Genomic DNA, 12,986 nt, shown 5'->3' on the forward strand with positions numbered 1-12,986 from the left:
TGTTACCTACTAGCTCGATAGCTAGCTGGGGTTGACGGCTCACTAGAGCCGGTGAGAACACCGGACTCCGGGCAAATCGTTTTCAAACCCACCGCTGTCTTTCGCTACTCAGGTGAAACATGATATATAAGTCACTTAGATAACTTAAAAATGTTATTCTTTGGTTTTTTTCAGTATTTTATTTGTTCCTGAGTAAATCGGTTTGGCTGAGATGAAAGTTATAGTTTTTACACAGCTGAATAAACGTCAAGCAGATGACTGATTATCAGAAGTGTGAGATCCTCGAGAATATACTCCGGTGTCCTGTTATATTTTAGATAGCAAGGAGCAGACGGCTGCGTTTATTAAACTCCTCCGAAACAGTCTGCAAATTTCATTTAAATTCAATAAACTATCATCTTGTCTTTATTTTTAGTTAGCGCATACCTTAAACACTTAAAGCTGTAAGATAATGATAGTTATATAAGAGCAGATGCATGCTGGCGCAATAAGCTGTATGTTTTACGTTCAATGGATGCATGATCTGATTAGTCAACTAATCGCAAAAATAATCGGTGACTAGTCGACTGTCAAAATAATCGTTTGTGGCAGCCCTAAAGTGAAGTCAGGTTTTTGGAGAGGTGGAGGTCTGAAAAATAAGCATATTTGATGGTGAAGTGTCCACATACCCCAGGTGGAGCAGTTCAAGTGTCTCGGGGTCTCGTTTGCAAGCTGTGGATACAAGCAGCAGAAATGAGTTTCCTATGACGAGTGGACACCTGAGTTCTTGAATGCGATGACTCGACTACGAGGCGATGTAGGGTTTTCAAATTGATACCATAGGTGCATCTAGCAGGAGGCTGATTGTTGGCACCGTCAGCCGACTGTGAACATAGAAAAGAGTCAAAAATGACACATTATATGTAAAAATACCAGTATAAGCAGGTCATAATTGGCATTTTTAGTTTTTCTCCAAACTTTGGTTACTGTAAAGATAATCTTCAGTTTAATTCTGAATGAGATTAAAAGACCTGCACACACTTAAATCTACGGTAAACTCAGAGAACCATGTCAGAGGGGAGACGGGTTAGCCGAAGAAAGAAGCCATGGAAAAACAGTGTAAAATGAAAGGAAGGCAGGGGAGGAGAAAAGTGGGAAGCAAAAGAGGGAAGGCAAAGCAATGCCAGAGGGGGAAACGGGGCTAAGCAGGAATATCTGCTGATGAAAGAAGAAAGGCCAACTTGTAGCCTGGAACAGAAGAGCTGACCTGCCTCAGGGTTCATTCAAATTCTCTTTGTAATCTGCACAATTTATGCACGATTATTTTTATGGTCAGTACTCGCTCCACTTTAAAAGTATAATTTCTCCTGAGTGTTGTTCTTCAAGCTTAGCTTTAATCTGCTGCTCGAGTGGCCGTAGCTGCCCACAGCAGCAAACCAGATGTTTGTGGTTGGTGCATCACAATTATGTCACATGTTTTTAAACTTTGGGACTACACCTAAATAACTTATAGAGCAGGGAGTGAAATAACAGATAAAACAGGCTCACAAGCTTGTAAAGTTGTCTGGTAGTTTTAAAATGTGATGAAGTGTTTGTGTTTTCCTCTGCTTCTGGGTCACGTCTTTACTTATCTCTTTTTTTGTTGAAGTAGTAGACTCATAAATTACACAAAAGCAGACTGTGACGGTCAGAGGTAGGTGTGTGTGTGTGTGTGTGTGTGTGTGTGTGTGTGTGTGTGTGTGTGTGTGTGGCTTGGAAGGTGCAGTTTCTTTTGAGCGTGACTAGGTGGTGCTGTCAGTCTATCCTCTGTCAGTGTGTGTGTGCTTGTTTGTGTGATCATACTTGGTGTCTTTCTTATGTGGTGTCACAATAAAAGCTATGCGATTTTTGGGCCTGGCACACTTGTTTATTATCCTCAATTCACTGTTTTATTCGGTTCATCTTAGTTTATTATTCACATTTTTAAGGAAGGCAATCATGAAAAGTCGGCAGTAAATTAGCATATTTGCAAAAAGAAAAATGGAAAATTGTTATTTGTCGATCTTGTTTTTCCTTAATCTTCGTTTCTGTGTGTATCACACCCAAAGCCATCTCCAAAACCAACCTATAAAACAATCAGTGAAACAACATCCATAAACTATTCATGAAATACTCCCACAGTTGTGGTCATGTATGACTGTATTGATGCAGCTGTGGTGATGGAGTGGTCATTGCTACGGATATTGCTGACTGGATAAGATGCCAAAGTACGCACACAGACACACAAATACACACTTCATCATCATGGATTTTTTATGGTAAGTGGTTGTGAGTGGAAATCAAAGGTCAGTGGTGTGCGGATAGCTTAAGCGTGTTTAAAGATTGTTTTGTTTGGGTGTGAAAGTGAGAGTCCGCAAACTGTTTGTGAGCCGCGGATGTACTCGTGCATTTTTTCTGATTGTAGCGTTTTATCGATCCACACCAAACCAATCAATCGGGCTTTAATCGAGCCGATTAAAAAGCATATCATGCGGAAAAAGATGGTAATGGAGGTGTGTGTGCATGTGCACCGACGCCAATTCTGGACTGCTATTAATTTACCCATATCAATTTCATTTACTTCACAACAAAGGCGTAGGAGCCAGCTCTGCACTCACTCACACTAGGACATGCTGAGCAGTGTAAACATGGTGCATCATGTAAAACATTTTCCTTTCACTGAAGTGAAGTTACTTTATTAGAAAATGAGAAAATGAATGAAAAAAGAGAATTATCAGTGATGAGGCTTCACATGTTTAGATTTTATTTAGTCAATGATTACTGTTGTTTGCTAAACTGGGAATAATGACAGAGGGTTGTTCACTTGTAAACTGTGAAAGTATTAATTAAAAATAAAAGGACTAAAATTACATGTATTTTATTATGAAAAGACTTGGTGCCAAAAATTGGATGTACAGTATGTAGATCAGAATGAATCATGGAAACAAGCAAAGGCATACAAGTAAATGTAGTTGTGTAAGTCTTGTCACCTGCCTCTAAAAAAAGAAGAAAGTATTTTTGAATTAAGACTCACAGACAATTAGAAGACAATTCTACATGATGCTGTCAGCAACACGATCAAAGTAAAATGTGTGACAGAAGAAGGAAATAAACAAAATTTTACTGCCATTGTCTTTGAGTTTTGACGTTGAAGGTTAAATGTTATATATAATTACACGATTGAGATGAAGAGTCGCAGAGAGAAAAATTACAGTTTGGTAATAAAATATTACACAAATCATCAGGTTTTGAGTCAAATTTTGACCCAAGTTGTTCAATATTTTTCAGATATGTGACAGGGAATCTGTTTTAAAATTTCCTCTAAATAAAATGTCTGTGCTCGGCCTGTGACAGGTGAGCAGGGCTGGAACTGGCAGCATGTAACTTTTCATTTTGCTTACACGTCATTGCACATGACACAGTGACTCTCTGACAGTCTCCAGTTCCAGGTTTGCTTTTTGCTCTCTGACATCCTGAAGGTTTTTACACTACCACACATCTGTCAGTCTGCCTCGTTATTATCATTATAAGTCTCTCTCGTCTCCGTCTCTCACGTTCTCTGTGCCCATTTGTCTTTTTCGGTGCTTTTGCTCGGTGCGGTCTCACCTTTCCGTCTCTCTCATCCCGCTCTTCCTCGCGTGCTCAGGCTGTGGTGTCATTTTGTTTGGCAGGTCTTTGAGTTCCCTGTTGAACAGAACAGAAGCAGAGTCCTCCCATATCTGCTCCGCTTGTCTTTCTTTTCTTTCCCCCTCAGCTTTTTAAGAGACTTGGCAAGGCTCTGTTGAATTTGTCTACACATTTTTCTTCCAGTCATCCTTTCAGATGTTCTTTTTTTAACAATCTCTGCCACCGCTCTGTGCTTGTTTTTATCTGGAAGCTATTAGTCTTGTTCTTAAGCAGTTTTCTGGTGAGGAATGTGAGCTCTTTTTGTTATGTCGTGCCAACACAGACATGACTGGAAGTATTATCTTTTTAACTGTATGTCAGACTGTCCCGTCCTCTTGAATGTCTTGGAGGAATTTCTCTTACTCGACACTAATATTGATTCTTACATCCAGAAAGTTAAATGTTCTTCTGATGGTATATTTCTTTGATTATATGTCAAGCAGGTACATTGTATCCATATTGTAGAAGTTCAGAATGAAAAAAAAACCAAACAAACAAACTGGAAAAGGGTCCAAAATAAAAGTAACACCCCTTTCATCACATTTAGTGTTTTGCAGGTTTTCATCTTCCAGTTGATTGGTACTCTAAACCAGCGGTCCCCAACCCCCGGCCCACGGCCTGGTACCGGGCCGCGAGAGTTGAGGCTCGGGTGTGAAATTTATGGTTTTCAAAGTTTTTATCATTAACTCTGTTTCCCTGGGTCTTTTCCTGTGTTGTAGTTGTGTGTCTTATTTTGAAAGAAATATTTACGCGTCACCATAGCGACCAGAGAGCATTAAAGGGCAGAGAGGAGGATGTTACTCTCAGTGTTGTTGGTGCATTTCAGCAGGACGCTGCTAATAAAGTTACACAATTACACAGTAAACTCGCGTTTATTATTATATTTACAAAATACCACAGTTTGTGTCTCGGCCGTATCATTTTATTTTGTTGTTTTTATCCGCCACACCTTAAAGGCCGGTCCGTGAGAATATTGTCTGACATTAAAGCGGTCCGTGGAGCACACAAGGTTGGGGACCGCTGCTCTAAGCGATCGCCGTGAGTAACGGGTAGAACAATTATATTCTCTTCCACTAGAGGGCAGTACAACTACCTGCTATAATTAAATGGGTTGCCAACTGCCAGTAAAACAGAAGAAGTCGAAGAAGAAATTATATAATAATCACGCTGTGAGACAACGCAGCGCGTAATAGCAATAGATAAATATTTGAAAAGAAAAAGCAGCCAGTCTGACCTGGTCCTGGAGAAAACTCTGACCCAGGTGAAGGCCCTAGCATGAGTAGTGGTCAGAATAAAGCAAAAGGGGTATACTGGGGACAAACCGAGCCAATTCTGCTATGCCTGGTGTGCGGGGAAAAATATCAATATGCTTTTTGTCACATTTTTGGTTGGTGGTGTGCCGTGTGATTTTTCTAATGTGAAATATGTGCCGTGGCTCCAAAAGGTTGGGAATGACCTGGGGAAGGATAACAATGTCAACAGAAATATGGCAAAAAACGAAGATTTGTTATAAGAGGAAAAATTGAGTAAGACAAAGAGAGAAATCCGTGTTAGACAGATGGAAGTGGGGAATGTGACAGAACATGAATGTGTGAAAGATGGAGAGGCCTTGATTGTGCTGAATAGCTGGTGAGATTTGCTGGGAAGATGGCAAGAAAGGTGCGATGTTGTGTAACTTGATACTATTTGGCTCTTCCTGGAGAGTTTATGCTGGGAAAAAGCAAAAGTATGTACAGAAATGGGAAAAAGAAAGTACACCCTCTTTAAATGGTAGGAAATAAAATTATTTAAAATGATTTAATTATGATGAACTAAAAATCAGACAGATTATAATTTGTATAACAAAAATGAAGCCAAAGTGTAGAACAGCACGCTTAGAAGCCATGTGCTAATAATCAAATGCGCTGGATTAATTGATCATCAGTCTGACCGCCTCTATAAAAGCAGGCGTTTGGCAGTTTGCTGGTCGGGAGCAATGATCCAGGTGATGAGAGCCAGTTGTTGCTGCTCAGAAAAGGTTATATGTCCATTTCCAAACTGTCTGAATTTAATTGGTCTGCAGAAGAATGCAGATTTACAACATTCAAGACAGACGGCGGTCTTCCCAGGAGTGAACATCCCAGCAAATTCAGCCTGAGGTCAGACTGTGAAAAGCTCGGAAAACCTACAGAAAACAAAAAAAAAAAACAACCTCTGGACTGTCATGAACTTGAACACATCCTATCAGAAAAAGACTGGGAGAGAAAATCTCTTCTCTCTTAAGAGAACATGACAAGACCTGATCTGAACAAACTTCTGGAGTAAGAAGTTGACCAAAGGGGAGACGTTTGGTCAGGATTTGCACGACACATCGCTTGGTGAAACTGCAACACAGCATATCAGCACAAACACTCATACCCATGTCGAGCACAATGATTTGGCTTGTTTTGCACCACAGGAACTAAACCCGTCTGTATACTAAAGTATTCTAGAGCTAAACATGAAGCTGTCTGACAGCTAAAGCTTGGGAATAATTGGGCAATGCAGCAGGACAGTGATCCCAGGAGCAGTGGTAAATCTGCACATCTATGGCTGAAAAAGAAAAGAATGAAGTTAGTGTAATGGCCCAGTCAAAGCCCAGACCTCAACCCATTGAAATGCTGTGGTGGGTCTGTGTTATAAAGCAGAGTGGGCCAAAATTCCACCACAGTAATGTCACAGACTGATAACGTCATACAGGAGTGCTTCCAGTTACTACTGCTAAAAATGGTTCCACAAACTATTTAGTTCCCGGGTGTATGTAGTTTTTCACTTACTGCTTCTGCATCTTGGCTTAGTATTTGTTAAAACAATTATTCATCTCAAGTCGTATTTACTGCACTTAAAGATGCTGCAAAGGCTGAATAATTTCTTACTACGCCCTGATCTGTGTTTTTATTGATGTAGCTTCAGGTTGAGCAGCAGATGTAGAAGTATAAAGATAACACTGCTTGAGTTGACAGCAAGTTGTTACATTAAATAATAGCATCCCAACAAATGTTAACACCGACCTCTCCACAAACAGTGAGCCCAGGGAAAATTACTGTGAGACTACAAACAGGTGGATACTCAGGCAGGTCCTTAAGTCCTGTCACACTAAGCTTCTTCTACAGAAAGCTGACAATTTGTCACTAGCTGACAGTCCAGGCTCCAGTTGCGTAGGTGACACCTCTAACGTATTTACCAACCGCTTACATGTCAGTCTGCAGTGTCATTCACTCCCATTAGTTGTCACTTTAATTGCTCCCCTCAAAGCTGAGAGTTTAACTCTGGACCTGGTTCTTATTTTACTTGTTGCTAGTCTCTTCCTGTGTGCCTATTGTATATGAACCTGTGTATATGAGAAAGTTATAATAATGAGGTTCTGGAGTGTTTATTAATTACAACTGTGAATGGCTGCCAGCTAATGCAGCGTCCCAATCATAAAGGGTGAAAGGTGGGGTCTGCTAGCAACACACAGTGGAAAGGGCCGTACACAGTCTAACAGTGATGTTATGGTTGTGGAATTACAGTAACATTTAGTAAAACTTTACATCAAAATATATCGCCAAAGAACCCAAATATACAGAAATACATTGGTAGATTATTGATCCACTGATCCCAGTCCATGAAAAAAGATTGCACTGTGGGAACATAGTAGCATCTGCCTGAGTAAGAGACAGCAAACAAATCCTAGTTGTTGTTGGGTCCACTGTCACATGAAGCCTCTGGCTTTGCTGGCAAAGTCTCCTTTCTTTACTCTTAGCCACTATGGACACGATGCACATAAACACACACATACACACACAGGGCTATTCAGCCTGTGCGTGGAGGCCCCTAGAACACAGTGTGGACGAGCTCTGTGCAACGTTAGGCTAAACACAGACTGGGTGCAGTGCTCAATAGACAGGGATACCACCATATAACCCAGTTAGAGTTAGCACAGTGAGCACACATGCACAGAGGACATTAATGGAGTCAGTGGTTAATCAGTAGGACACGCTCTGTCACAGGAATGCTGGGCTCGTTGGATGTCCTCTATAGCGTGCTCATCCACAAGGTAACACATGTTGAGTGCTTGTGCATGCAGTAAACCAAACAGAGCTTCTATTGTTTTTGGTTTATTTAAAGAAGCCAGCAGGCTGTTTATGGATTAATGATGAAGTATGAGCACTGTTGATATCCATATGTTGGTTGTTATCTCTTAAACCTGCTTTGTTTTCTACAATAAGTAGTAAAAAACTGATATTATGTCCTAAAGCTTTACTCTGCTGCAGTTATTGTTTAAATGTGAAAATACCCAAACCAGAAAAACCTAACCTGCTGCATTTTGTGTGTTTTCCTGTAAGCTGATGGCCGTTTATGAGGAACATGAAGCCCAGCAGAGGAGCACGGCTAACGCAAGCCTGGCCCCGAGTCCTGACCACTACCAGTCTGAGCTCTCGGTTTTCCAGCCAATCACAGGAGGAGAGATTGAAGTCAATTCCACAGCCCTCAAGTCCAGTGAGTAATATTTGTGTTTCCGTCTAAAGCAGAAATGTGTTCTGAGCAAAGTCTGACAGGCCGGTGTGTCGGTGCTCACATCAGCCAGATGCACTAAACTAAGCAGGAAACCACCTGCATGTGAAAGACCGCAGCTGCTAATATAAATCCTGATCTACGCCCTGATTCCTCTTCACAGCTATATTAATGCACTTAAGGAGCAATGAATGTGGACTAAGTTGGCAATTATATTTAGGCATGAGGCAGCTTACACTGACAAGTGGAAACTATTGCAATCACTGTTTGAAAAGAGTGTAGCCCATGTTTTTGTAGCTCATATTTACAGGTTTCCCCTAAACGCACCACATGCTGGGAATCATTTGAAGACAATCATATATGTATATGTATATAGATAGATAGATATAGATAGATAGATAGAGATAGATATAGATATATATAGAGATATAGATATATAGAGATATAGATATATATAGATATAATGTGTATATATATATATATATATACACACATTATATCTATACATATATATATATATATATATATATATATATAGAGATATATATATATATATATATATATATATAGAGATATATATATAGATATATAGATAGAGATATATATATATATATATATATATATATATATATAGAGATATATAGATAGAGATATATGTAGAGAGAGAGAGAGAGAGATAATCACTGACTGTATGTCGCTTACAGCGTGAGTGAGTCTATTTATAAAAACATGTCCAGCTGTCGTGAGAACCCGTTTGAGTTTTAGACAGTCACAGCAACTGCATTTTTTTCATTTTTCAAACTCCTTTGACTTAAGATTTTGTTTCAGGCTTAAGGTAACAACTAGGTCAGGGTTAAATTGAGGGTTTGACTCTTATTTGTGATGGGTAAATGTAGGAGTTTGAGATTCCCACAAACATACGGACACACAGAGTGGAGCAGGCAGGCAACAAAGAACAACTCTTAGTAAAAATATGAGAACTACTTCCAAACAGCCTCACCTGCACCTACCGCTGCCCCCACCGGCACAGCCACCGAGTCTGAAGTAGAGTGGTTTTGATATAGGCAAAGAAAAGCTACACAGAGGGATTTCTCAGATTAGCCAGAATATGTGAAATGAGGACATCGTTTGACCCCCACAGCAGATTCTCTGTGAACCCCAGCTTACACCAATGGAACTTAGTAAAGCTTTCTAATTGTCACTGAAGAAGCGATGGGGTCCTGAGCTCTCCATGACCAAAATCAGTCAATATCTTCTTTCATTTAAATAAGAGAGCTGAGCTGTTCAAATTCTGGGAACCAGGACAAACTAACTGCATGACTGCTTAGCTAGCTAGCTAACTGTGTGCCGTAAAAACAGCTAGTGTGAGTAACTCAGAGAGCAGCTCCAGTGCTGCTGCGCTCTTATATGGATTTAAAAAAAGGAAAAATCCTGATCATAAGTCACATGACATATTAGTTTTACAGTCAAATTTGAAATTCAGTAAAACCTACTTTTCAGGCTTTTTACATTTTCTTGATTTGTTCTTTATTATGTATAATAACCACATGCTGAAAAAAGTCCTTCAGGAAGCTCATTGCCTTTTAGCTGCAGCCTGCAGGTCAGTGCATAAACAGGTGAGTGAAAAGAAACAAGTTTCATCCTCCACCAAATTACAAAGGAACTAATACAGTCGATGGTTTGAAGAAAGAATCTGTAATTTTAAAACATAAAACGTGTTTATGAGGTTCAGAGCCATTTTCTGAATTCCAGTAAAGACAAAGAACAGGACCTGATAGTCAGGACAGATTAAAAAAAATAAAAACATGATGGTGGCAGTGTGACGGAGCTGAGAAGGAGACACAGGAAGAGCAGTGTAGAAACTGATGCCTGTCTGGTCAGTGTTACCTGGCCCGACCTGTCTGCACGACTCTCTCTTTGCATCACTTTCCTCCTTCCTGTGTCTTTCTCGCCTTGTCTCGCTGTCTCTGTCTTATTTCAAGTCCTCGTTCTTGTTTAGGAGCAGTACTGTACATGTGAGTATAAAGCTGTCACAGTCACTTTGATTCAGCTTTGAAACAATGAAACTGTGCACGTTATGGACAGTGTCTGCTAACTTTTAGCCAAAGCAAATGTTAACATTTCTAAATATTTTAGCAAAATGTCTCTAAAACAGTGTGACAGTGCTCATTCATCAGTGTGCACAGAGATATTTCTGCATTCAGTGACCTCATTCTTCTCTCTGCAGCTTAAAGGACACGTCATAAACACATTGTTTTGTTTGGTAGCAGGTCATCGCACTTCTTTAGACTGAATTTCACACAATCGCTGCCACTAGTTTTATTTCGAACAGTAATACAAGAATTGACTTTTCGGCTTGTAGGATATGACCTTCCTTACTCGTAAAGCGGGACTTCACTGTATGATCCAGACGCTGTTAAGACAGGAAGTTTAGTCTGTTTCAGCGTGGTCGCCTGTCAGCAGAGATTAGCTGTAATGTGTGACTGTCACGGGAGATTAGAGGTAACAGAGCTCTGCAGACTATCACTGTCAGCGGGAGAAGGTCAGGCTTAGGCCTCTATCACCGTCTGAGCTTTTGGCTCTGAGTTAAGTCACTTGTCTTTTTCTTACACGTTTCCTCGTGTTCAGGTTTTACTTTCCTGGATTTTTCTTTTCTTTTTTTGTCTAGCTTAGTAATTGACACATTTCATTCAGTGAAACGAGGGACTCAAAAATATCAGTAGAGCGAGGCTGATGAGCCCGCAGTGCTTAAAATCAGGAATCAAAGTGCTAAAATTCCTCAACTAGGATACATAATCAGCATTAGAACGGATCAGGAAAGATTTCTCATAAGAGTCAAAAACCACTGATTGTAGTGTTTTCTGTAAGTGGCACACTTACCTTGATTCCAAGGTTTTTCCTGCATATAAAAAATTTGACATGTACTAAAGAGGTTTTAGCTTCCAAGCCAAAGGTAAATCACTGGGACTTTAGCGAGGAAATCTTTAAATCAAATAGTCAAAAATAACATGAAAATACCCAAACCTTTATAAACTCCGAACTCTGCGTGGACCAAAGATGCCTGAGTGCGTGCTCACCTCCCCGAGGCTCATTTTAAACCAGGAAAAAGCCAGGATTGAATAACTTCTCCTAATATCTACCTAATTCTACATACATGATATAATCACTGTCTGCTGTTCGTACAGTGAATATAATTTTCTTATCTCACCCTTTATACACAAACATGCTAATAATGTATGTGTAACTGTCCTGGAAGTCTTTTAAACCAGTAACATCCATCCATCCATCCATCCATCCATCCATTCAGCCGTCATCCATCCGTCCATTCAGCCGTCATCCATCCATCCATCCATCCATCCATTCAGCCGTCATCCATCCATCCATCCGTCCATCCACTCTCTTACTCCTATCCAATAACTAACAACATTTAGGCACGTTGATTATATTTAGATGAGAAACATTCAGCGTAAGATCCACTCACATAATCATGCTGTCATCATTACACACCACAGTTTGTCAGGAAGTGAACGTTAGTGACGATGACTAAAAAATCTAGAATTCTCTTTAAATTAGAATATCTTTTGGAATATGCCAAATATCTTATTTTAACCAATTTTATTGTTTTCTTTTTCAGTATTTACAGTATAGTCGTATTTTGTTTTAAATATATTTATATATTTTCTTTTCTTTCTGTTTCTCTGCCCTCATTTTCACCACTTCTGTCCTCCATCCATTATCCCTCTTTCATTGCTTTCTTTGAGGAGATGAATTCATTGAAGCGTTGATGTAATCCATATCCCCCAGCCCGTCTTAAGAGCACCAAGGGTCCATTTTGTGACGATCAATAAATGACCCTACAAATACCATTTGGCATGTTTTCTGAGTAGTGCGACCGTATAGAGTTCCCTCCACCCTCACCACCACCTTACTATACTATTCCCTATTGAACTGTAGACACTATCATGACAGTGTTCTTAATGTATGTATGGATTGATGGTCCCCATGAGCGGGAGGGGTAGAGTTAAGGTCTGGGAGTATACCACACATGTCATAGTAATGCCACTGCTAATAAATCTCAGTAATTGGCTTTAGTTTTGCAGTTTTTTCTTCCAATTTCACATTTTCTCCGTTCTGCACAAAGCAACGGCACGCTGTGTTTCATTTATCAGTTTCTGTTAAGTGATTATTTTATGTGAAGGGGTGATGAGATGCAAAGACGAAAACACTATCATATATCAGCAAACAAATGTGCAGATCAACCCTTTATGCATGAACATCAGTGTATACATTAACGTGTCACACATTAGAGCTCCGTGATGTTCTGGTTGCAGATACACACATTCAGAAGTGTCACCATGCCCTTCCTCACCGGGGGGAGCGTGGCGGTCCTATCCCTTCAAACTTTGCTTTATGTTAACAAGAATTAATTTGTAATTACCTTTACCAATGTGCTTGTCCTGGAGAGGGTGAGAAAATTGTGTTTTATACATTTCCCACTCCATCATAGCACATGACCACTGGTCTTCTTTGCTCCCATTGGTTGTTGCATCAAAGTTGAGGTTCGTTAAACCCAATGCCAGCTCTTATATCGACATGGATGGGATTCATGAATTTGCTAAATATGGCTCGTGTTCCACAAAGTACATCCCACTTAAGTAAATATTCTGAACTGTGGCTGCTATTCGCACGGCCTCACCAAAACTAGATACTAGAAGATTGCAGAAACTGTTCTGGGTCTAATGAGACTCCATTTCTTAATATTTTGATGGTAGGGTCAGAATTTGGTGTAAATGACATCAAGCTGTTCA

The 12,986-nt window shown here is 40.0% G+C and overlaps 1 protein-coding gene across 5 annotated transcripts in view; it reads left to right on the plus strand.

Annotated features, from left to right (window-relative positions):
* The window catches only part of pard3bb (par-3 family cell polarity regulator beta b), a 205,111-nt gene that overhangs the window by 33,736 nt on the left and 158,389 nt on the right, over positions 1 to 12,986 (plus strand). For all 5 annotated transcript variants that reach the window (XM_019353173.2, XM_019353172.2, XM_013270228.3 and 2 more), the window contains one exon: positions 8,010 to 8,163. In XM_019353173.2, coding sequence (XP_019208718.1) covers positions 8,010 to 8,163 — 154 coding nt within the window. The remainder of the gene's footprint in view (positions 1 to 8,009; positions 8,164 to 12,986) is intronic.

Source organism: Oreochromis niloticus, linkage group LG16, assembly GCF_001858045.2.
Source record: "Oreochromis niloticus isolate F11D_XX linkage group LG16, O_niloticus_UMD_NMBU, whole genome shotgun sequence".
NCBI lineage: Eukaryota > Metazoa > Chordata > Actinopteri > Cichliformes > Cichlidae > Oreochromis > Oreochromis niloticus.